The sequence below is a fragment of the Acomys minous genome (genome assembly GCF_964271855.1).
Source record: "Acomys minous genome assembly, chromosome: 6".
NCBI lineage: Eukaryota > Metazoa > Chordata > Mammalia > Rodentia > Muridae > Acomys > Acomys minous.
The window spans coordinates 101,920,991-101,945,985 of NC_140487.1; the positions used below are offsets into that span (position 1 = coordinate 101,920,991).

At 50.9% G+C, this 24,995-nt stretch overlaps 2 protein-coding genes across 5 annotated transcripts; one reads left to right on the plus strand and one right to left on the minus strand.

Moving 5' to 3' along the window:
• The first annotated feature begins 4,615 nt into the window (after window positions 1-4,615).
• On the plus strand, window positions 4,616-6,434 carry EVA1B (eva-1 homolog B). The gene is made up of 3 exons (XM_084786277.1): window positions 4,616-5,225; window positions 5,458-5,601; window positions 5,797-6,434. Exons 2-3 carry the CDS (start codon window positions 5,535-5,537, stop codon window positions 6,234-6,236), a joined length of 507 nt encoding a protein of 168 aa, XP_084642403.1. The 5' UTR covers window positions 4,616-5,225; window positions 5,458-5,534; the 3' UTR covers window positions 6,237-6,434.
• A 715-nt stretch (window positions 6,435-7,149) lies between these two features.
• SH3D21 (SH3 domain containing 21) lies at window positions 7,150-24,909 on the minus strand. 4 transcript variants are annotated; one of them, XM_084786267.1, is made up of 16 exons: window positions 24,365-24,909; window positions 24,105-24,280; window positions 23,948-24,008; window positions 23,606-23,724; window positions 23,331-23,421; window positions 23,112-23,167; window positions 22,979-23,024; window positions 22,762-22,862; window positions 22,572-22,658; window positions 21,039-21,081; window positions 8,888-8,981; window positions 8,745-8,797; window positions 8,557-8,651; window positions 7,559-8,412; window positions 7,407-7,470; window positions 7,150-7,329 (listed from the first exon to the last, which is right to left on the minus strand). In XM_084786267.1, the coding sequence occupies exons 1-16, from the start codon at window positions 24,366-24,368 to the stop codon at window positions 7,270-7,272; spliced, it is 2,004 nt and encodes a 667-aa protein (XP_084642393.1). In that variant the 5' UTR covers window positions 24,369-24,909; the 3' UTR covers window positions 7,150-7,269. The 4 variants fall into 4 exon arrangements, with proteins under 4 accessions (XP_084642393.1, XP_084642394.1, XP_084642396.1 ...); XM_084786268.1 differs by having other exon boundaries at window positions 24,105-24,262; window positions 24,365-24,883; XM_084786270.1 differs by lacking the exons at window positions 23,331-23,421; window positions 24,365-24,909 and having other exon boundaries at window positions 24,105-24,185.
• Window positions 24,910-24,995: the final 86 nt, after the last annotated feature.

Consider the following 24,995-nt stretch of genomic DNA (forward strand, 5'->3'; position numbering starts at 1 on the left):
TCTGTCCTTTGCTTTCTATTGCCGTGATAAAGACAACCTAAAGCCACATAAAAAGGAAAGGGTTTACTGGTGTACATATTCTGCTCATTGTCGGCCATGGAGAAACACAGGATAGGTACCTGGAGGTAGAAATTGCAGCAAAGGCTTTGGAGAACCGCTTACTGGCTTGCGGCCCCTGGCACCCTCAGATTTCTTTCTTACAACACCCAGGACCACCAGCCCAGGCATGGCACTGCCCACAGTGAGTGGGGCCCTTCTACATTCATCGTCAATTAAGAAAATGCCCCACAGGCTTGCCTCCAGGCCAATTTGACTGGGGGAATCTTTTTTCCCCAGCTGAGGTTTCTCTCCTCTCAGATGACACCAGCTTGTGTGACAGCAACAGGACACTAACAAGCAAGAAATACACACCTGTAGCCTCAGAACTTGGGTGCGTGAGGCAAGAGGATTGCCACAAGTCCAAGGCTAGTGTGAGCTACATAACAAACTTTTAATTTTTTTTAAATTTCATGTACATTGGTATTTTGCCTGCGTGTATGTCTGTGCGAGGGTGTTGGATCCCTGGAACTGGAGTTACAGACAGCTGTGAGCTGCCATGTGGGTGCTGGGAATTGAACCCGGGTCCTCTGGAGAGGAGAAGCCAGTGCTCTTAACTGCTAAGCCGTCTCTCCAGCCCAACATAGCTCACTTTGTGCCAGTCTGGGCTACATAGTGAGACAGTCAGAGGAGGAAGACGAGGAGGAGGAGAGAAAAGACGATCATGCTGGGTGGTGGCAGCGGCAAAGCCTTTAATCTCAGCAACTGGGAGTCAGGCAGGTGGGTGTCTGTGAGTTCGAGGCCAGCCATGTGTAGAGTGAGTTCCAGGACAGATAGGGCTTCACAGTGAAACCCTATCTCAAAAAACAGACAAAAACAAGGCCAGTGATACAGCTCCAGGTAAAGGTGCTTGCTGCACAACCCACATGGGAGAATGGGAGAATTAGCTTACGCAAACTGTCCTCTGAACTACACATAAGCACCACTGCACGTGTGCATTCACACACACACACACACACCAGTAAGTGAACGTAAATAACAGAAGCAGTAGGGCCTGTGCAACAGGTTTGAAGTCCTAGGACACTGAGGCAGGAGGATCTCAAATTCAAGGCCAACCTGGGCAGCCTAGTGAGACTGTCCCAAAGGGTGGACTGCAGCTACTCAGCTGTGGAATGCTTGCCTAACATGAGGCGCCCTGGGTTCAGTCCCCAGTGCTGAAAAAAAGAACTCAAACGTGCACACCCTTCCTGTCCCAACTCTGGGTGGCTTTGATCCTATACTTGAAATGCAGAAGCCTAAATTCTCATCCACTCCATGGAAGCCTCTGATCCTCAGCAGGCCATGCATCTTTCTAACCCCTGGCCTTGCCACTGGCATCCCCTGCTGTTTCCCCCAAGGCCCAACCATGTCAGTAAAGACTCCTCAGAATGCCCCCTCAGAGCCTTCACTCTATCCGGTTCCCTGCTCACCAGCCACCCATGTGATCAGTTAGTGGTTACCTCTCTCCTAGTTGTAGGCTCAGTTTTCTTAACCAATATATTTTATTACAACTTATTAACCAAGTGTACGTCACTTATAACCCAACTAACCAAAACAATAGGAAATGAGGATTAAGGAACACAACAACAAAACCGTAAGGATATCAGTTCCAAGAAGCAATTTTCCTGGTGTAATCAGCAGGATTTCTTCTGCGGGAACTTGGAATTACCAGAACCTCAGCAGGAGCTGGAGCCCTGAAGCCTTCCCTTGAGCTGTTCTCTCTAGGAGCGTCTCGAAGTGGGGAGTGATGAACAGCCAAAACTATCCCAAGCCTCCAAAAGCCCCGCCTCAAGTTCTGGGCTCACGGGATCTTTTCAGCTGACAACAATCAAGCTCCTGTATGAGCTGGTTGGTCTTCTAGTGGATTAACCTCACCTGTTCTCTCACAAGACCGTTCCGATCCCACACTTGGGATCCTAAAACACAGGTTTATCTCTCCTTCACCTAGTCAAATGTCAATACCCATAAATGGCTGTAGCATCCTTTTTGTGTGTGTGTGTGTCCATTGTTGGAGTGGGAGGTGTTCATCCCAGTTGGGGGTTACCATTAGTATTTAGGGAGTAGGGGCTAGGGACCCCAGACAACACATAAACAGGCAGATTCTACATTAAGTGCAACATGAGAAAGGATGTCAGAGCCTAGAACCTACTAACTACATGGAGGGACTTTGGGTATACACAGAGAGAATTTTTGTTTGTTGAGACAGGCTTTTTCTCTGTATCAGTCCCGGATGTCCTGGAACCTGCTCTGTAGACCAAGCTGGCCTCAAACTCAGAGATCCGCCCTTCTCTGCCTCCCCACAGCTGGGATTGTGTGCCACCACGCCTACCTAGTTTCAGGGACTGTAATTGCTATGGAAAGTGGAGGGAATTTGCACTTTGTTGTTCAGAACACACACCACCCTCCCGGGAATAAGCATCAGCCACAGACGACTGTCACCTTCCTAGCAATGGACCACTGTACAAGTAGCTGCCATTTGGCCGGGCATGGTGGCGCACGCCTTTAATCCCAGCACTCTGGAGGCAGAGGCAGGCGGATCTCTGTGAGTTCGAGGCCAGCCTGGTCAACAAAGTGAGTCCAGGACAGCCACGGCTAACACAGAGAGACCCTGTCTCAAACCCTCCCCCCCCAAAAAAAAACCAAAAAAAAAAAAATAAGCTGCCATTTTTATATCATAGGACAGAATGACACGTCTCAGTTGGATGTGAAAGTTGGTACACTAGCCAAGTCTCATTTCCAGAGCATGAACAGCCAGTAGGACGCACCCAGAAAGGCAGCTGAATGTCTTGCCACGAGAAACTCCTCTGTGGGACTCTGTCTCTACACAAGTCTTTCCTGGCTGGAAATGGTGGCCTGGGGTGCCACCTGCCAATCTACCACCCACACCCAGGTGGCTAGTGGATACCAAGAGCCTGATTCTGACACGTCTAAAGTCCAAGTTTCACCCCAGCCCCCCCTCTGCCCCCCTCCCCGCTCCTGCCCCCACCACACCCAGGACTAGTACTGTTCCCAAGATTTTTTGCTGGGTTGCACAGGCTGAAGATCAAGGCTAAATTCATCGTCAATCAAACACCACCTCTACAAAGGAACTCCCTTCAGGACAGCACCTGCCTTCCTCCTCCTCCTCCTCCTGAAGCCTAGGCCACCACTTCCCTGAGTATCTGCCAGCCTGTCCCTGCTCTCTCTGCTTCTAGGCCAGCCCTGCTGTGACCAAGCCTATCTCGAGCCACTTTCCAAAGTGTGGAGTGCTTAATGACACTCTTTCTTAGGACCCACCCCGCCCAGGGGCATATCAATTCACTTACAATTAAAACCAAGCAAAAGCTCCCGGGTGGTCTCCCACTTACTCTCCTGAATGCCCTTGCACGGTTCACGCTAGCTCTGTCTCTGTAAAGCCAGGCACTCCTAGCCCCTGTTCCTGCCTAGATCTTGGGCGCCCTCTCCTCAGGACTCAGCTCTTACCTGGAGTGTCCTTGTAAGAGCTGCCCAACAAGGGCGGGCATGGTGGTGCATGCCTTTAATTCCAGCACTCACTCGGGAGGCAGAGGCAGGAACTATGAGTTCAAGGCCAGCCTGGTCTACATAAGCGAGTCCAGGATAGCCAGGGATACACAGAGAAACCCTGTCTCAAAAAACAAACAAAAAAGCTGCCCAACGTGTTCCTCATCACTTCAATGGAGTCTACCACTTCCTCAGCACGTCACAGCCCCTAAGGGTGCCTGCCTCCTGAGGGCAACCTCTTTACTCTTAATTTCCCTTTATTTTTTTTTTGGGGGGGGAGGAGTTGGGTTTTTTTTTGTTGTTGTTGTTGTTGTTGTTGTTTTTTTTTTTCGTTTTAGGACCAGCCAGGCATCTACTGACCAGGGGCTTGTACTCAACCCACTAAAATGCTGAAGCAGCATTAAAGGCAAATAACTAAGAACACACAGGCTGAGAGGCTTCCATGTGCTCACAAAGCAGACTAAACAGTCACAAATACACCCAGGTGCGAGCCAGCCCGGTCCCTTCTCCATCTCCTCTTAGCCCCTACTTGAACCCAGGCTGGCTTGGAGGAGTCCAGGGTCTGCAGCTTGGACAGGGAGGGGGTTAATGGCCCTCAGGCCTCAGGCAGCACCTACAGCTATGCCTGCAATTTCCTCTTGCCATTCTTTTCCCTCCTCCTTTCCAAGATTCCCGCCAAGAAGGCCTCCCCCTCACCCCGGCTCCAGCATGGGGAGGGAAGGGGGGTGGTGGCCAGGAAACTGAGCAGAAAAAAAGAGCCCAGCTGCAGATCCCCAGCACACTTCTGTACAAGCCTTGAGCCCAGGTGGAAGCACACGTGTGAGACTGGGAAGGACCCGCAGCCAGCGGCAGCGAGCAAAGCAGCTAAGACCTTCCCGGTATTTGCAGAGGCAGAGGCCCCCCCCTCCACCACCACCCCCGCTGGGGTCTGCAGTATGCTGGGACCTGGCTCACCGCCGAGTCCAACAATCATTAACCTTGGGTGACCACAGCAGCTGGACACACTCAACCGGGGCCCTGGGAGGAGGGGCTGACCAATAAGGACGAAGGGGTATTGGCTGACTCCACCGCGTCTAGCAAGGGCTGGAGGGGCGACGGGACCTGCCCTCATCACAGGAAGAGCTAGGCACCGGGAAATATTTTGGAGCCTGCGCTCTAGGGCCAGAGGGTTGTGGGTTCAAGTCCTGCAGTGTAGCAAAGTTCAAGATCTTTATGACTCGGTCTTCGTTTGCAAAGTGGAAATTTAATGATAGCCACACTCTATGGTTGGTAGGCTTAGCCTACGGAGGGTTGGGAGGGTAACTTCTGCCAGGCGCCCAAGCCTTAAGGATGTTTAGTAAAGAACCATGGTGTTGTTGTTAGGACTGGCGGGGGCGGCCCCTGTGAGCGGCCTCCCCAGCGGCTTCCTGTAGGGGAGCAGGGGCCGCCCCCTCTCCCCTTCCTCCAGGCGCTCTTCCTCCCGCCTCTCCGCCCCGCCCCGCCCCGTCCCTCCTCTTTCCTCGGAGGAAACTTTCCGCCGGCTGGCCCAACGCCGTGTCCGGCCGCACCGCGGTGCGAACCCGACTAAGGCAGACGGGGCGGCCCGGCCCGGGTGTATGCGGCCACCGGGGAGACGCAACTGCCGGGGCCAGGCTGCGGGACGCTGAAGGGTGAGTGAGCCGGGTCGAGGCCCTGCGGGAGGAGGGGTACAGGAGGGAGGCGGCTGGGGAGCCTGAGGCACTGCCTCGCCCTTCCGTGCGCTGGGCCTCGCCTGGGGACCCCACGAGGGGGCGGAGCGTGTGCGGCCTCTCCTAGCTCCCGAGGATGGAGGGGCGTCTGCGGGGAAGCAAGGACTAGCAGAGTGTAGATCTGCGACTAAGTAAGTGGGACCCCTCTCCCCAGGGTCTGGAGGAGTTGCGCCCTGGAGGACTTGACCTAGGTGACCCCGCAGGCTGAGAGGCGAACTGCTCCCCAGCAGCATGGATGCCCCGAGGAGGGATATGGAGCTACTCAGCAACAGCCTGGCTGCCTATGCGCACATCCGAGGTGAGGGCCAGACCTGGGGGCACGGAGCCCGTCCGTCATTACCCAGGCAGCCCTCTACTTCCAGCTGCTATCTCTAGCTGCCTGTCCCCTGCTGCCCTTCCGTTCCTTTCCCCAAGCCTAGACCCTGGATCTCTCCCAGATGGGACGACTCCACCTTGTCAGGCCCCTCTGTGACTTCTGCTCCCTGCTCCCTAGCTAACCCAGAGAGCTTCGGCCTCTACTTCGTGCTGGGCGTCTGCTTCGGCCTGCTGCTGACTCTATGCCTGCTGGTCATCAGCATATCCTGCGCGCCTCGCACACGGCCCCGGGGCCCTGCTCCGCGCCGGGATCCTCGCAGCAGCACCTTAGAACCGGAAGATGATGATGACGATGACGACGAGGATGAGGACACCATGACGAGGCTGGGTCCCGACGACACGCTGCCGGGCCAGGAGCTGTCCACTGAGCCTGACGGGCCCCTTAGCGTCAATGTCTTCACGTCAGCGGAGGAGCTGGAGCGGGCACAGCGGCTGGAGGAGCGTGAGCGAATCCTGCGGGAAATCTGGCGTACCGGGCAGCCAGACCTGCTGGGCAGTGGCACGCTTGGGCCTGGAGCCACGGCCACGGGCACGCTGGGCCGAATGCACTATTACTGACACCCAGCCCCGCAGCTTGGGACCCAGACTACTGGACATGGGACCTTGGGCTGCCTCTGCCCCAACTCTCTTGGTGCTATTGGGGAGTGGATCAGCTAAGCACTCTTCACTGGGCAGGTGTGGGTGGGAAAAGAATGCCAGGTCCCACCTTCTCCCCCTGGTAATACAAATGACCAATGAAAGCTAGTCTCTCTGTGACCCAAGTGTTTCAGATTCAGTCTCTCACTTGGTTAAGACGGCTTTTAGCAGGCCCCCAAGGTCCAGCTTTGCAGAGGAGTTCCTTTTGCTGGTTGCACCCCCCCCTTGGGGGGGGCGTCCACCCAAAGCATGCTTGTGCTCACCCCACAGACCAAAAGAACCAGCCGGAGACACGCCTTTGCACCCAGGGCGGGTATTTCTAGCATTCCTCACAAATCTGTTCCTTACTGGGCAAGGCTTGGACAAATGTCTGCCCTATGACCTGCCCTAGGACGTCATTGTAGTCACACAGGGAGGCCTAAGGCTCTAACCTTGATGCTAATTCTATTAGACTTAGTGCCTCAACAGAGCAGAGTAGGCTTCTGGGCCAGGAATCATTCCAAGTGAGGGGACAGAGGAGTGAGTTCCTTTGGGCAAGAGGCTAACTGGGAGGAGCCGCGGCCCAGAGAAGGCTGGCTCCACCCCCCTACCACACAGCTGGGTTCCTGAATTCAGTAGAGGGTCCTGGCCCCTCCACCCCGCATTTCCAGCACAGGGCTGACGTCCGAAGGAGACAACCCCCGCCCCCAACCATCCGGTGGATAAAAATAGCCTTGCACAGGCCTTGAATATGGTAATGGGAGCCACATGTTGGCCAGATGTGGCCAAGAGAGAGCACCAGGAATGCGGAGGGGCGGTGTGCTGGCTGGCCCCGCCCCACACGGGACCAGGCTGGTCTGAGTTCAGAGTTTTTACTTCCTTGGCAGTTCTCAAAAGTTACGTGCAAGGGAACGGGTAGGCCGGAGCTGGATGGACGTCCCTCCTGGTCTGGCTGAGGTTTCGCCTAAACCCACCCTCATTCCGTCTGTGTCTGCTCGTGTTTGAAGGACTTTGGGTTTTTCTGCATCATCTGAACCTAGTAGGGAGAGGGCATCAGTGACCAGAGCCATCAGCTGCTGCCCGCTGCCCTGCCTGGGTCCGCATTCCACCCACCTCTATTGACTGGAGCTTTTCCTTCTCAGTCTTCAGCTCGTCCCAGACGCCATTTATCTTCTGTCTGTGTATACGGGGTTCAGGTGAGACGCTGGACCCTTCCCTTCGTCTCCCACCCCACCCCACCCCACTCAGCATTACTGCCCACTTACTCCATCTTCGACTCCAGAAGCTCCAGGGCACTCTTTAATGACCACACCTCCTCCTTTAACGACTCTATATCCACGTTGCCATTCCTGCTTAGTGGGGCCACGGGATAAAGTGTGGGAGCTTCTTCTTCTTCTTCTGGGCCTGGCATCTGGTTGACAGGATGTGGTACTTGGGGAGTCGGTACAGACTCTTTGGGAGGCATCTGCTTTTGGGGACCCACCCCTTCAGAAGGCAGCTCTTCATTGGGGGGTGCCCCGTTCAGGGTCGCCTCGTGTTTGGCTGGTGGCCCCTCCAGAAAATTGTCTTCTTCTATAGCAGACTGATGCTCAGCCCTGGACTGGGCTGGAGCGCTGTCCCCCTGGTTCATCTGACAGCAGCATCTCTCTAAGGAGTTAGGCTGATGGGGATACTCTCCTGGCACCTGGATGGCATTTAGGGATGATGCAAGAGACTCCGTCCCCTGTGTGGCTTCTTCCTGAGGCAAATGCTGGCATTCAGTGTCGTCTCTGGAAGGGTCCTTTTCAAAAACCATGTGCTCCGGGGTCAATATCTTTACTAGTGCAGGGCCGCTGTCCACGTGTAGGGGCATCTTTGGCTCAAGGGCTTCATCCTTGGCTGGGGCTTCTACAACAGGGGCCTCATCCACAGAAAGGACACCCTCTGGAGTGGCAGCCTTGGCCAGAGTGGTATTCTCTGCAGGAGGAGTTCTGTCAGATTCCGGGGCTTTCTCTGGAGCAGGGTCCTTTGGAGTGGAGACTTTGTGAGGTGCCAGGATCCTCTCTGGAAGCCGGGTCTTATCTGGAGTGGAGGCCCTATTCATAGAGGGGGGCTTTCCGGGGCTTTTCTGTTCGTCGTCCTGTGGTGACGGTGGTGACAGGTTGGAAGCGGGATTCCTTAAAGGAACTTACTCGTTTTGGGGGTCTTTCACCCTTTTGCACAACACACGTGTGGGAACCATCTCCTCCCAGTCATCCCCTCCCCCTTGTATCTGGCTCCTCACCTGAGTGGATGCTGAGTGCCCATTAGAAGCCTGGTTTCTGTACCGCTTTCTCCCTGGCTGCCTGGGCCCCCTAGTGAGGAAACTGCTGTTGGAGCCTAGGAGAGAGGAGTTTCAGAGATGACTCAGAGTCATCTCTGCCCCTCAGCCCCCCTAGTCCCTGTCTTCCACTGTAGGAAGGAAGCCCTTACCAGAGTCTCGGGACGGCTGTTTCTGGCTGTCCCCACTGGGTGTTGACGATGTCCTGGAACACATCAGCAACATGTGAGACAGGGGCAGGAGCACCTCCGCTGTGTCCTCCCTCCGCCTCAATGCGCCGCCCCCCCCCCCTTACTTGGCTTTGCTCGGTGCAGAGGGAGTGGCTACCAGCTTCTTCATGGTGGGTAGGGATGATCTGGGCGTCAACTTTTTTGATTCCTTAATAGGAGCTGGAAAGAGAGTTGAGTACTGTCCACCCACCCAAGTCACTGGCCCCGTGTGCCTGGTGCTATGCACTGAAGACTGGACAGGAGATAAATTCCACCGGACTTTGGGAGGTCACACCTGGGCTTAGGGAACTGGCGAGCACCCCAAAGGAGCACACAGCAGCCAGCCACCAGGGAAGGCTGTGTGTGGGAGATTATCTCTCTACCCTGCCTGGTTTTCAATACATTTCTTGAAGATCTTTTCAGTCCTTATTTCTTTTTGGACCACCAATTCCCCTGACTACCAACACATACCTTCCCCCCCCCCAACATGACAGGGTCACACTATATAGCTTTGGCTGTCCTGGAACTCCCTATGTAGACCAGAGTTGTCTCGAACTCACAGAGATCCACCTGCCTCTGCCTCCAGAGTGCTGGGATTAAAGGCGTGCGCCACCACGCCCGGCTTTACTTGTCCCCATTTCTAATCTCACGTTAGCTTCCATTGCTGCCTCACACCTTTAAAATGGTCTCACCCAGTCTTAGGGGGTTTAATCATCATCAATACCAGTGACGCCCAACCTCCATCTCTGTGAGCTCTCAGCCATGTCCGCTGCCCTCTCGAACCAGTCACGAGTTCAGAGGGTGACTAGAGTACAAGGAGACTTAGCCTCAAAAACAAAAGAACAAGCTCCTTTTGGAGAGCAGTCAGCAGCCACAGCGTGGCACCCCATGTGAGTTCCTGCCTCCCATAGCCTGAGCCTTCCTCATTTCTGCTGTTCTTGTGCCCCCCACTTATTTGCATGCATAAGACAATGAAAAACTGTCTTTGACTCTTTTTTCTTTTTCTTTTTTTTTTTTAAGACTCTGTTTCTCTGTATAGCTCTGGCTGTCCTGGAACTCGTTCTGTAGACCAGGCTGGCCTTGAACTTATAAAGAACCACCTGCCTCTGCCTCCCAAGTCAGCACCATTGGGCACTGCTGACTCATTTTTCTTTTTCTTTTTTAATTTTTTAGTTTACTATGTATACAGTGTTCTGCCTGCATGTAATGCCTGCATGCCATAAGAGGCTACCAGATCTCATTATAGATGGTTGTAAGTCAACATGTGGTTGCTGTCATGACCTTTGGAAGAGCAGGCAGTACTCTTAACCGCTGAGCCATCTCTCCAGCCCTACCTCATTTTTCTTAATCCTTACATTTTTTTTCTTTCTTTTTTTAAAGATTTATTTATTATGTATACAGAGTTCTGTCTGCATGTACTGTATGCCTGCAGGCCAGAAGAGGGCACCAGATCTCATTACAGATGGTTGTGAGCCACCATGTTGTTGCCGGGAATTGAACTCAGGACCTCTGGAAGAGCAGACAGTGCTCTTAACCACTGAGCCATCTCTCCAGCCCCAATCCTTACATTTTTTAAAATTATTTATTTATTGTGTATGAGTACTTTATCTGCAGAAGAAGGCAACGGATCACATTACAGATGGTTGTGAGCCACCACGTGGTTGCTGGGAATTGAACTCAGGACCTCTGGAAGAGCAGGCTGCGCTCCTAACCACTGAGCCATCTCTCCAGCCCATTTTCTTAATCCTTACATTGCACTTCTAAAAAAATTCAACAAGAGGGCTAGATAGATGAATCAGGTTAAGAGTACCAGTTACAGGCCGGGCGTGGTGGCGCACGCTTTTAATCCCAGCACTCGGGAGGCAGAGGCAGGCAGATCGCTGTGAATTCGAGGCCAGCCTGGTCTACAAAGTGAGTCCAGGACAGTCAAGGCTATACAGAGAGACCCTGTCTCAACCCCTCCCCCCCCAAAAAAAGTACCAGTTACAATTCTAGAGGCCTTGGGTTCAATTCTCAGCTCTCAAATGGCAGCTCACCACCTGGGTGAGCCACTGAGCCTCATGTATTGCTCTTGCTGAGGACTCAAGCTCAGTTCCCAGCATCCACATGAGGGGAGGGATGTCTCTTAACTGCCTTTAACTCTATTTAGCTCCAGGGTGATCCAAGACTTCTGTAGGTTCCAGTACTCACATACATAGACACAGAAATACAAGAAAAAGTAAATATATGTGTATGGTTAGCTTTTTTGGCTCTGGTTGTCCTAGAACTCACTATGTAGACTAGGATGTAAGTAGGTAAGTAGGACAGGAGACAACTTGGGGAGGCATCTCTCTCCTCCCAGATGAGTACCAAGGATCAAAGTCAAGGCCATCACCAGGCTTAGTGTCTTCAGCTCCTGAGCCCCCTTACTAGACCTACAGTACACAATCTTAACTGAGTGATCTGGAATGTCATGGTGCATGCCAGGAATCCCAGCCCCAGGAGCTAGAGGTAGTTCAAGGCCAGCCTGGGCTATGTTGTAACACCATGTCTAAAAATAAGTATTAAACAGAAATCCTGTCTCACAAAACCAAAAGTATTTTTTACAAAAATTTACAAAACCGACAAAATGCTCAGAGTGAGTCACATGAGGGTGACAATGCCATTGGAGGGGAGGGAGCACCTCTCATACATGCACACGTGGCTGACAAAAGTCCATTGACAGCATGTTGTAATGTGTACAGGCTTTGATTGCCAGCTTTGTTTCTTAGTGGTGTAAGAACTTGGGCAGGTGAACCTTGTACCCCTGTGTCCTCATCCGCAAGGCACGGGTAACAGTAAGAACCTTCTAGGGCTACGCTGAGGCCTCAGTGACTCAATACTTATGTGCTATGTGCTTATGTGCTTGGCTGCCTGGCAGACAGAACTCGGTACAGTTAACCCTGAATTCTCCTACTATTTGTCTAAGGACTCTGTATTGCCCTTCCACTAGAGAGCAATTATATATTCCTTTGGACTGTTTTCTAGCACTTTGGGATTTAAAAGAAGCTAGGAGTGAGTCTGCAGAGATGGCTCAGCAATCAGGAGGACCCTGCGTTAGATTTTCAGCACCCACATGGCAGCTTTACAACCATCTATAATTTTAGGGGATCCAAGTCCCTCTTTCTGGCCTCCATGGGTACCAGGCACAAACATGACGCAAAGACATAACACGCAAGCAAAACATGCATACACATAAAATAAACGAAGGAGACGAGTAGAATTATTCGAATAGAGCCAGGGGTGGTTGTGCACGCCTCCGATCCCAGCACTCGGGAGGCAGAGGCAGGTGGATCTCTGAGTTTGAGGCCAGCCTGGTGTAAAGAGCAAGTTCCAGCACAGCCAGGGCTACAACAGAGAATCTCTGAGTTTGAGGCCAGCCTGGTGTAAAGAGCAAGTTCCAGCACAGCCAGGGCTACAACAGAGAAATCCTGCCTCAGAAAACAAAAACAAAAAACATAACTGGGGGCTGGAGAGATGGCTCAGTGGTTAAGAGCACCGCCTGCTCTTCCAAAGGTCCTGAGTTCAATTCCCAGCAACCACCTGGTGGCTCACAACCATCTATAATGAGATCTGATGCCCTCTTCTGGCCTGCAGGTGTACATGCAGACAGAACACTGTATACATAATAATAAATAAATCTTACAAAAACAAAAATAACTGAGGCCAGAAAGTGATATCCTGCTTTCATTTCTTTTGCTGGGACAAATGCCTTGATAAAAGCAACACAGGGACAAAGGGCTTGTTCCGTTTCCAACTCCAGGTTACAGTTTATTACCACCAGGAAGTTAAAGCATGGACACTTCAAAGCCACAGACAAGAGCAGAGAGAAAAGAAATACCCAGATCCTTCCCGGCTTGCTATCAGCCAATTTCCTCCTCTTATGCTGCTCCAGACTCTCTTGCCTAGGAAAAGTGTTACTCCCACAATGCACTGGGTCTTTCTGTGTCAATTAACAACCAAGACACAGCACAGATGCTGAAGTGTGTGACTCGGCTGTGGCTCCTGAGCTTGGGGTCAGTGATATGGAACAGGGTCTTAGGCTCTGCTCCTTATCTTATCAACAGGCCTTAAGCTCAGTCACCCTGTGTCACCTTTCCTTGAGATAGCCCTGTGTCACCTTTCCTTGGGATAATCAAGTGGCTGGTGGGAGTTGGTGTCCTTCGGCTGCTGGACTTGCTTTGTAGACCAGGCTGGCCTCGAACTCACAGAACAAAATCCAATCCTACTGGAAGTCTTTCTTTCCTAAGGCCTGCAAGGCTCCCACAGCTAAGAGGTCAAAAACCCACATAAAGGCAGGCCACTGTGAGCAGAGTCCGCAGAGCCAACTTCCCACACACACTGGAACCACCAGGTGACGAACAGGGCATGGCTAGGTAAGAAATATTAGAGATGAAGGATGCGTAAGCAACAAAGGGACAATCAGAAGTCAGCAGAGAAAAGCAAACAGAAAACTGCACGACTACAGATGACAACAACATTCCAGGAAAAGCACACAATGCAAGCCCATGGCCTACATGTGTACAGGCAGGATTTACCTGTACACATACAAGTTACACAGCAGAGTGAACATGGCCAAAAGCTAGAGAGATTTACTACAAGAGGGTGTGTGTGTGTGTGTGTGTGTGTGTGTGTGTGTGTTGTGTGTGTGTGTGTGTGTGTCGGACAGTCCAACCAATGTTCTGGGTTTTTTTTCCTTTTGTTTTTAGTTTTTTGAGACAGGGTTTCTTTGTGTACCAGCTCTGGTTGTCCTGGACTTGCTTTGTAGAACAGGCTGGCCTCGAACTCACAGAGATCCACCTGCCTCTGCCTCCCGAGTGCTGGGATTAAAGGCATGTGCCACCAAGCCTGGCTCCAATCAGTGTTCTTAAGGAGGTGGTACCTAAGTCCTCTCCCTGACAGGTAGCTAAGAAGATGGACAGAAGATAAGAAGAGGAGCGTATCTGCTCCAGGGCATCGAGGTAACAGGAGGAGAGTTTGTGTTCCATACTGTTCCTCCCCATGGCTGCTCATTCCTTCCTCCAGCTTGGCCCACAGAAGGGAAAGGCAGTGCCGTGTGGGGGAGGGGTGCGGGTGCAGGTGCTGCTTCCCTGGCTGAGAGGAGCAGCAATTTCACAACTGAAGGCAGCTCACTCATGTGACACCCCAAACACAACCAACCCAAGAGTAGATAAACGCTACACCTCACCGAAATGCAAACCTGTACATTAAAGGATAACACTAACAAAGGGGCTGGAAAGATGGTTCAACAGTTAAGAGCACTGGCTGCTCTTTCAGAGGTCAGAGTTTCACTTCCCAGAATCTACAAAGGGATTCAAATCTGTAACTCCAGATCCAGGGGGATCCGATGCCCTCTTCTGGCCTCCAGAGGTACTACATGCATGTGGCACACAGACATACATGCACACACAATACACACATTAAAAACACACACACCCCCACCAACGGGTGGCACATGCCTTTACTCCCAGCACGTGGGTAAAGGCAGGCAGATCTCTTTGAATTTGAGGCCAGCCTGGTCTACAAAGTGAGTCCAAGACAGCCAAGTCTTAACACAGAAAGACCTTTTCTTGAAAAACCAAAATAAACCCGGCGTGGTGGCGCACGCCTTTAATCCCAGCACTCGGGAGGCAGAGGCAGGTGAATCTCTGTGAATTCGAGGCCAGCCTGGTCTACAAAGAGACTTCCAAGACAGCCAGGGCTACACAGAGAAACCCTGTCTCAACAAACCAAAAAGAAAGCCCAAAATAAATAAAAATAGAATGAAAATCCATCCTACTGGATAGAAAAAAGTTTTACAAAATGACAGACTATATGATCATCATCATCACCGCCGCCGCCGCCATCATCATTCTTGGTGTACTGGGGCTTGAAGGTAGGGCCTGCCTCATGCTTGCCAGACAAGGGTTCTACCACACAGCTATAGCTCCGAGCCTAGACACAAAAGAACTCCTGTAACTCAGTAGTAAAGGACACAACCCAACTAGAAAGAACCCACAGAGCCAGTAAACACAGGAGAAGCGTCTCAGCACCAAGAGATCCCCGAAGGCATGCCCACCAAACCCCCAAGATGCCCTCCCATCCACCACCTCGGTTCTGATGGAGACATTAACGAGCGTGGGTGTGTGAATGCGGGGAACCTGAGCTCTTCAGACACTGCTGGGGGGTTGGGGGGGCTGGGGGAGGGCGGGGCAGGAGGATCATGAGTTCAAAGCTAGCCTGGACTAGGTAAGTGAGACCCTGTGTCAACGATCCAAGGCCTAGGGTTGCAGCTCAGCATCAGAGCCCTGGGACTTTGTACACTGAAATAAAGGGTGGAGGAGCAGGCTGGCTAAAGTAGTTAAGAGCGCTGGGTGCTATTGCAGAGGCCTGGAGTTCAATAGCCAACATCCACGTGAGGCTTACAACTGTTCTGTAACTCCAGTTCCAGAGGATCTGACATCTTCTTCTGGCCTAGACATGCATGCAGGCAAAACACCCATACACATAAAGTAAAAACAACTAAGTCTTTTTTTTTTTTCTTTTTTGGGGGTATGGGGTGTGGTTGAGACAGTTTTCCTGTGTAGCCTTGGCGAGAGAGATAGTAATGTGCTTGCATGAGGACATTCAGTAGTCCCCAGCCTAGATAAAACACTGGCCATTGTGGAGCATGCTTGTGATCCCAGAGCCTGGGAGGTGGAGACAGAATTCCTAGGGTTCAGTGTCTAGTCACCCTAGCCCAGTCGGCAAGCTCCAAGTCCTAGAGAGACGAGAGAGTGACAGAGGAGTATAGACAAAGTCAACTTCTAGCCCCTTATGTGCACTAACAGATGAGTACATCCACATATGCACATGTACACACACACACACACACACACACACACACACACACACACACACACACAGGCTATGGTCAGTGGGGGAAAGTCCTTGCCATGCAGGTGTGAGGACTCGACTTTGGATTCCCCAGAACTCACATAACATGCATCTATAATCAGAGGACTCAGGGGCTGGAGAGATGGCTCAGTGGTTAGGGGTACTCACTGCTCTTGGAGAGGACCTCGGTTCGATTCCCAGCACCCATATCAGATGCATACACACATATGTATGCAGACACAAAAAAATAAAAGCTTAAAAAAAAAAAGAACAAAGACAAACAAGTACATCAAGATGGAAGGTGGAGGCAGGAGAATACCGAGACGCACAAGTCAGTCCATCTCAATCAAGGTAGAAGACACCCAGGGCTGACACCCGAGCCTCCACGCACAAGCCTCTCACACACACGTGCACACACAGAGGCTAACAAAGTAGTGGGGAAACGTACAATCCTTTTGAAAGATTCAGATAAACAATTTGGGAAAATCCAATGCCAATTTTTGATAAAAATCCCTAAGTATATAGGCTTGAGATACAACTAAAGTGACAGAGTGCTGGCCTAGCATCCAAGAGGTCCTGGGTTCAATTCCTTAATACAAAAACCAACCCTAAGTATAAACAAGATGAGCACACACTGCTGGAGGGGGAGAAGGAAGCATCCATTTGCAACCAGGCACGTTGGCACCCACCTGTAAGTTAATGTTTGGGAAGTGGAAGTGGGTGGATTAAGAGTTCAAGGTCAGAGCCAGGCGTGGTGGCGCACGCCTGTAATCCCAGCACTCGGGAGGCAGAGGCAGGCGGATCGCTGTGAGTTCGAGGACAGCCTGGTCTACAAAGTGAGTCCAGGACAGCCAAGGCTACACAGAGAAACCCTGTCTTGAAAAACAAAAAAAAACAAAACAAACAAAAAGAAACCCTATCTCAAAAAACAAAAAACAAAAAACAAAAAACAAAAAAAAAAAAAAGGAAAGGAAAAAAAAATTCAAGGTCAGCCTGAGGCTACATGAAACCCTATCTCAAAAGAAAAGAAGAACAAAAATAAAAAAATATAGAAGCAAGTCATAAACTGAAAATCTGGGAAGGCAGATTTTTGGGTCTGAAGAGGTAGGGTCTTGCCATGTAGTTCTAGCTGACTAGGAACTCACTGCGTAGACAAGGCTGATATCACACTTGGAACAATCCTCCTGTCTCTGCCTCCAAAAGTGCTTAAGATTGCAAACTTAAGTGATAGCACTAGTTTCGTGGAACTGGGCTTTTCTTTGAAATTTTTTTATTTTATATGTGTATATGTGTGTATGTATGTATATATGTACACCACATATGTGCACAATAAGCAGGGCTCATATCTTCTAGAACTGGAGTGAGACAGTTATGACCACCATGTGGACACTGGGAACCAAATCTGAGTCTTCGGCAAAACAAGTGCTCTTAGCCGGTGGTGGTAGCAAACACCTTTAATCTCAGCACTCAGGAGACAGGCAGGTAGAACTCTAAGTTCGAGGCCAGCCTGGTCTACAGAGTGAGCTCCAGGACAGCCAGGAGGACTACAGAGAAACCCTGTCTGGGGCAGGAGGGGAGCTGACCAACCACATCATGTCTCTGCTCTTTGGCTACAATCAGGTGCCAACAATGACCACTCGGGGCTGGAGAACAGCACGTTGGTTAAGAGCGTGGAGAGGACCAGGTTCCGTTCCCGGCACCCGCACAGCGGTTCACCGTAACTCCGGCAGCAGGGGCTCTGATGCCCTTCTCTGCCTCTGTGCGCACTGCATGCATGTGGTACACAGACAGATGTTTGGTGTAAACAAAACTTAATATTGAGTCATGGCCATTTAAGATGAAAGTCCCAACTTGTAAAACCTTAACTTACCAATTTTTTTTTATCCAAAAATTGTGCTTTACTTGAGATAATTTGGTTTTGCTCATTAAATAGTTACTTTGTATTGTTTACATTTGAATCAAATATACAAAGTTTATTCTATGTGGAAGCAGGAATAGCAAGCAAACGAATTCATTCATATTCGTTCCTTGGATGCTGATTTTTTGTTTTGTTTGAGACAGGGTTTCTCTGTGTAGCCTTGGCTATCCTAGACTCACTTTGTAGACCAGGCCGGCCTCAGACTCACAGCGATTTACCTACCTCTGCCTCCCGAGTGCTGGGATTAAAGGTATGCGCCAGCACTGCCCAGCAGATGCTAACTTTTGAGGTCTTTTTTTTTTTTTTTTTTTTTTTTTTTGGTTTTGGTTTCTCTATGTAGCCTTGGCTGCCCTAGATGCAATTTGTAGACCAGGCTACCAGCACTCTGGGCTCGACTTTTAAGGTCTTTTTACAAAGCTTCCAGGCACTTGTTCCTTATGCAGGTGTCTGATAACAGCTAATTACAGTGGCCTTAGCCCTCTACAGAGCCTCTGGTGTGTGGTTCAGCCGATTGTACACTTGCATTTAACTCATGGTAACCTTGATGTAAAAGTTTTTGGGGCTTGAAAGGTGCTCTTGCGGAGGACCTGGGCTCAGTTCCCAGCAACCACATGGTGGCTTAAACCATCCAACTCATCCCTACTTCTTGTCACTTTAGACATTGTTTCTGGGACCAGAACTCAGACAGCTGGACAGAAGCCTTGTAGGCGTCAGTTCACAGAGCAACAGTTCTCCAGGGAACCTTAGAGGACTTTCAGCTCCAGCTCCCTGAATGCTAAGGATGGCTGGCATCTGTGCCTTCCACATCAGCAAACTTTTAACTGGTTTGAGATGGAGCCTAGAAAAAAAAAAAAATCAACCAGAAGCCTCTTGCTACGTAAGGGCCTCTGGTTCCTTCCCCCTCCGCCTCTCTCTTCCCTTGACGTTCTACTTTCTTTCAGAGGCTTTACTTTACTGAACTTTGTAGGCATAAGGCTATTGTGAAGTTTGAATTCTGATTTCTGTCTCGATGTAGTGTAAACACTGCTCCCCAACTGTTCCCTGGTGTGCCAATAAAGCAGCTTACAGCCAATCGCTGAGCAGAGGAGAGACTAGGGCTGCTAGTCCATTCCTGCTGGCCGAGGTGGTGGTGGTGGTGGTGGTGGGGCATTCAGGCAAGGGGTAGAGGCCCAAGGAAGAGCAGGAGGAAGGAGCTGGAGCTGAGGAAAGCTACAAAGTGTAAGTATGGCTGGGGTGTTTTCTGGGAGTAAGGCAAAATGGCATAGAGGGTTAAGAACAGACTTAAACTGCTCAAGATTGTGTTGTGAAGCTTTGTATTATAAAAGAGTCTCAATTACTTGTCTGATAGCCGGGTTAACAGATGAGCTAAGAGAAACAAACACTGTTTTATATAAAATTAACTTCAACAGAACGTCACCCTATACCCAAACAAAATGTTCCCCATGAATTCTCCAAAGAGACCTCACTCTGTAACAGCTCCGTTTGCTCCCAATACAGCTACACAAAGGCCTTTTAGACGCTGTGGAGAAACTGGCTAAAAGGGACCTTCATCCCTTTCACCGCAGGCCGGTACAATTCTTGACATTTTTCTCCTGTTCCCTTCCACAGATGCTCTGAAGCTCCCTCCTCCTCCTGCTAGCTCATTTAGTGCAACAGTCCCAGCAACGGCACCAGTCACTGTCACCCTGAAATTTACTCTATGCCTGCTTTCCCTCAGAGACTCACTCTGTCTCTCCCGCCTGGGCTCCTCCCCTCAACTTTCCCAGAGACTCTCTCAGCTCTACTCTGTAAGCAAATCATGTGCTCACAGCTCCCTAATAACTATTTTCCAAGTCTCTTCAGAAACACAGGGAGGCAACTACCTCATCCCTCAAAGCTGATGATCAAGTAAGACTTTGCCGCAGCTACAGACCTGAGGACCCCTTTTCTAGAACTACCCCCTCCAGTGAAAACCCTCCTCAGCAGAAAACAGCTACATAATATCCCTGCCCTGCATTTTTTGTCATTATTATTTTTTTTATTTATTTTTGGTTTTCAAGACAGGGTTTCTCTGGGTATCCTTGGCTGTCCTAGACTCACTTTGTAGACTGGGCTGACCTCAAACTCACAGTGGATCTGCCTGCCTCTGCCTTCTGAGTGCTAGGATTTGTCATTATTTTTCTAGACAGGGTTTCTGTGTGTAGCCCTGGTTGTCCCAGAAACTCACTCTGTAGGTCAGTTTGGCCTTGAACTCAGAAATCTGTCTGCCTCTGCCTCCCAAGTGCTGGGATTAAAGGTGTGCACCACTACCACCTAGCCAACTATTTTTATATAGTCTCAGAGTTAGTAAATGATAGTTTCCTGCTCACAGACTGTATTTTCCAGCTTCCCTTGAGGACCACAGAAGTCATTTTTGTCCCTATAAGGGGCCATATTACATCTCCTGTAGGTATTTTGGCCATCTGCATATGAGGTGACAAAGATGCCCCCCTTGCTGAGACTAAACATGGTCCTGCCTAAGGTCTGACCAAGTCTCTCTACAGCTGCTTTTTAAAAAGTTTTTTTGTTTTGTTTTGTTTTTGGGCCGGGCGTGGTGGCGCACGCCTTTAATCCCAGCACTTGGGAGGCAGAGGCAGGCGGATCGCTGTGAGTTCGAGGCCAGCCTGGTCTACAAAGTGAGTCCAGGACAGCCAAGGCTACACAGAGAGACTCTGTCTCGAAAAAAAAAAAGTTTTTTTTAAAAAAGATTTATTTATTATTATATATACAGTGTTCTGTCTACATGTACCAGAAGAGGGCACCACATCTCATTATAGATGGTTGTGAGCCACCATGTGGTTGCTGGGAATTGAACTCAGGACCTAGGGAAGAACAGTCAGTGTTCTTAACCACTGAGCCATCTCTCCAGTCCAAAAGTTTTTTTTGGTTTTTCAAGACAAGGTTTCTCTGGGTAGCCTTGGCTCTCCTAGACTCACTTTGTAGACCAAGCTGGCCACCAACTCACAGCAATCCTCCTGCCTCTGCCTCCCGAGTGCTGGGATTAAAGGCGCGCTCCCTGCCTTTAAATAATGTAACAGCAGCGAGCAGGTTACTCACGGAGCCATCTCTCTACCCCAGAATGTATCTTCACACATTGAAGTAGAGATCCAGGGCTGCAATACTGCTCAGTGGTAGAACACTTGCCTAGTTTGTACAAAGCTCTGCGTCTGACTATCACCGCCGCCAGTAACCACGCCGCATGGGGCTATATGGTCATCACAATTCCAAGAGTCACACAGTTAGCATGTGAACACATGCAATCTGACTCACACAGAATTCACACGGTTCTTACAGGGGCCTTGACTTTTCCCTCCCCGAGAGGAGGCAGTTCCTACGGTGTATGGGACCAGTGGGGAAGTACAAGTGTTTACGGACAACTAGAAACTGATGGATCTCCCATACAACAGCCATGCTCCCCAGGCACCTACCTGAGTCCCGAGATATAATTTTCCGTGGGATCAGCTTCCTGACCTAGACAATAAAGAAATATTAGACTCTAAGGACAAGTCCCAACACTTCTAGGTCCAGCCTCATTTAGGGATAACCCTCCAAGGGGGGAGGTCCAAGGAGTTCCATAGCTCCGGTTGTTCGTGTGTGTGTGTGTGTGTGTGTGTGTGTGTGTGTGTGTGTGTATAAAATGCTGTCCTGGACTCACTTTGTAGAACAGGCTGGTCTCGAACTCACAGAGATCTGCCTACCCCTGCCTCCCAAGTGCTGGGTTTAGAGGCGTGGGCCACCACCTGATCTAGGGAATCTTTCTTTCTTTTTTAAAGATTTATTTATTTATTTATTTATTTATTTATTTATTTATTTATTATGTATACTGTGTCTAGCTTTGCATGTACATCTGCAGGCCAGCAGAGGGCACCAGATCTCATTATAGATGGTTGTGAACCACCATGTGGCTGCTGGGAATTGAACTCAAGACCTTTGGAAGAGCAGTCAGTGCCCTTAACCCCTGAGCCATCTCTCCAGCCCTAGGGAATCTTTCTTGATCCCTCTTTTACCTAACTTTTTTGTTTGCTTGTTTTTTTTTTTGAGACAGGGCTTCTCTGTGTAGCACTAGCTGTCCTGGAACTTGTTCTACAGACAACGTTGACCTCAAACTCAGAGATCCGCCTGCCTCTGCCTCCCAAGTGCTGGGATTAAAGGTGTGCACCACCATGCCCTGTTTTCTACTTTTTTTTAAAAAGCCTTACTTTTATGTATACAATGTTCTTCCTACATGTGCAACTGCAGGCCGGAAGAGGGCATCAGATCACATTCTAGATGGTTGTGAGCTACCATGTGGTTGCTGGGAATTGAACTCTGGACCTCTGGAAGAGCAGATAATGCTCTTCACCTCCAGCCCCTCTACTTAATTTTTTTTTTTTTAAGGTAGAGTCTCCCAGTTAAACACAGAGCTCAGAGCTCACCGGTGTGGCTTGTTTTGCCTCCTCTCTGCCTTCCTGAGGCTGGAAACAGAGGAACTGCCATATTCACTTGCCATTTTTTGTGTGTTGGGAGGAAGGGTCCTGTTTGAACAACCACTTTAATCCTGAACCACATCTTTTCAGCTTATCCCTATGTTTTTAGAGAGTTATGTATCCCTGTATCTAGTGATCCAGAAAATCCATGACCTCTGACTTTTCTCTTCCCTAATTTTTATTTTTTAAAAAAGATTTATTTACTATTTATACAGCATGTGTGCACGCAGGCCAGAAGAGGGCACCAGATCTCACTATAGACAGTGCTCTTAATCTCTGAGCCATCTCTTCAGCCCCTCTCTTCCCTAAATTTTGAGACAGGGCTTCTCTGTGTAGCCCTGGCTGTCCTGAACTTTGTACTTGTCTATGCCTCCCGAATGCTGGGACTAAAGACATGCAACCACCAGACCCAGTTTCCCTGATTGATTGATTGATTGATTGATTGATTTTTAAGAGCCTTTCCTTTCTCCTCCCAGCTTCTGGATCTATACTTACTGGGGGTGGTGGGAGCACAAAGTTGTCTGGGAAAACTCCTCTTCTGCCTTGGCACTCTCCTTCCCACCAGCCCTTATCCTCTGTTGTCTGGTGGGGAAAGGAGGGGTGGGGTGGGGGGTGAGCAACGCTTAAGTTCTTCTTGCGTGGGTCCCACTCCTTACCCTTCCGTACTCCCCTAATCCTCTCACACCTTTCTCAGAACTTTCACCAGGTCTCCCTTGTGCAGCGCCAGCTCGTCGGGGGCCTCAGGCTGGTAGTCAAACAGCACCCTGCAGGTCTCAGGGCAGGGAGCTAAGAGAAGGCGATTGACTGTGTAGCCCCTCCCCCATTAGCCAGGGACTCCCTCCCACAAGGCGGGGGCGGGGACCGGATGCTGTGGGAGAGGCCCTCTTTGGCTAGATGCTCACCTGTCCGCAGATAGTCTGGAGGGCTGTCATAGGTTAAGCTGCTTAGCTATTGAGAGCAGAGGGAGGAGAGACTAAGACCAGCCTCAAACGATTTTGAGAACTGCCCTGCTGCACCCACCTTGCTCCAGTTTACCTTAGGAGGTCTCTGTGAATTGGGGTGGATTGAAGGCATGTCTGTGTTTCCAAGGCCTGGAGGGGGAAAAGGAGATTAGGGAGGTGCTAGTTTAGCTGGGTCATGGGAGAGGGCCAAAGGGGTCACAGGGTCCGGGGCGGGGGTGGGGGTGGGATCACTAGGAAGATCACTGAAGATTGCAGAGTCTGGTCCCAGGGGATCACGGGGTCACGGTCTCACTTGGGGACCCACTGTCCAGCAATTCCACAAAGTTGGATGGGAAGGCTCCCAACTGCCCGTTCTTCTTCCCCAGCCACCAGCCGTCCTCAATCTGGGGAGGGGGAAGGATGCGGGAACATCTGGTTCTGCGCAAGAGGAACTGAAGTGTCCACCCTCGATTCTGCCCAAGGACTGAGTCCTCCCCTGCTGCCTCCCTTTCCCATGTCCCCCCCCTTCACTCTCTTCTGTGTGAAGATCTCCAGCATCTTCTTCCAAGTCCTCTCACACCCCCTCACCTCCTTTATCACTTCCACAATCTCCCCAGTTTGAAGCTTCAGCTCGTCTGCCTGCTCTGGACTGTAGTTGAACTTCACTTTGCACCATATTTGGGGGCCTCGAGAGTTGACAGGATGACCTAGTCCAGATACGCAGGGGAGCAGTTCAAGCCCAGTCAGAAGCACTGGGGAAGGGGTGGGAACCCCAGCACTCCCTTTAGTAGCTTCAGGCCCCGCCCTCCAGCGAAGCATTGTACTTGGAGCCAATCAGAGAGCTGCAAAAATAGCTCCGGGGCCCCACCCACAGCCGTCACGCGCTACGTGAGCAGTGAGCCCCTCCCGCCCGCCCAGCGCCCGACTCACCGCGGAGGCGCGCACAGCGCGGTCTGGGCTCAGTGACGCCCCGCAGGGCCTCGGGAATCTCCTGGGAAAATCACACCGGGCGGCGCTCAACACGAGGCCCGAGGCTGGGGCTGGGCCCGGGCCCGCTCCCGCTCGGCCTCATCTTCACTGGCCTTACCTGCACTAGGCGCCTGGGGAAGAGACCAAGGCGGCCCCGCAGCTCCCCATGCAGCCAGCCCCGAGCTGGTCCCGCGCGCACCTGCCGGACCAAATCCCCCGGTTCCAGACTCAGCTCGTCCTCTGTCTGAGCACGGTATCTGGCCAGGGCCAAGACCTCTGAGGGCAGAGAGCGGGCTAAGAAAGGCGGAGGAATGTCCCTCGACTCTGCCCTTCAGAAAGTAGGGTGCAGAAGAGCCACCCCGAACCCCGCACACATACCCATAACTTCTGGGGCGCCCTGCACAGCCTAGCCGGCAGGCTGATGGCGGAGTATTAGGTGCACGGAGGGCGGGCCGTGGACTGGATGAGGCGGGGACTCGAGTCATAGGCCAGGATCCAGGTGCAAGGAGTGGGCGGCCTGGCTCAGCAGGTTGGGCCCCGACTCCAAAAGTAGTCCAGGGTCTCAGGCCAGGGCTGGGTAACAGCTCCCCAAGAGATCTTCCACAACTCCGAAATCCTAGTCTAGCCAAGTGCCCAACCTAGGCCACTCTTCAGGTCTTTTATAGATTTCCTGGCCCACCCTCTTCTGGCTTGCAAGTTCTTAGCTGCAGGGGAAGGTGTCGAGAGGTACATACCAGGGTGGGGCCATTCCCGTGAAAATGGCCCCAGATGGAGAAAGTGGTGGCTCCTGTCTCTGAAAGGCTATGGCTGGTATATTCCAAAGTTCAAAAACTCCACTGCTAGAGCTTTGACTCATTGGGATACTGACAATTATTGCAGATTCTCCTTGGGAAAAGGCAGGAAAAACCAACTTCCCTAGTAAGTCTAGTCAAGCCCAGGACTGGCAGAGTCTGAAGGTTAGGGCCCGCCCACCAACTGGCTGCCAGTTGGGCTAGGCTCACCAGTAAGT

Excerpts from the sequence above, each read along its gene's own strand:
- EVA1B (XM_084786277.1), top strand. The coding sequence starts at position 5,535 with ATGGATGCCCCGAGGAGGGATATGGAGCTACTCAGCAACAGCCTGGCT. Across the intron at positions 5,602-5,796 it reads TGCCTATGCGCACATCCGAG|CTAACCCAGAGAGCTTCGGC; the intron begins GTGAGGGCCAGA and ends CCTGCTCCCTAG.
- SH3D21 (XM_084786267.1), bottom strand. Across the intron at positions 23,168-23,330 it reads GCTGGACAGTGGGTCCCCAA|GCCTTGGAAACACAGACATG; the intron begins GTGAGACCGTGA and ends TTCCCCCTCCAG. Across the intron at positions 23,025-23,111 it reads ATTCACAGAGACCTCCTAAG|CTAAGCAGCTTAACCTATGA; the intron begins GTAAACTGGAGC and ends TGCTCTCAATAG.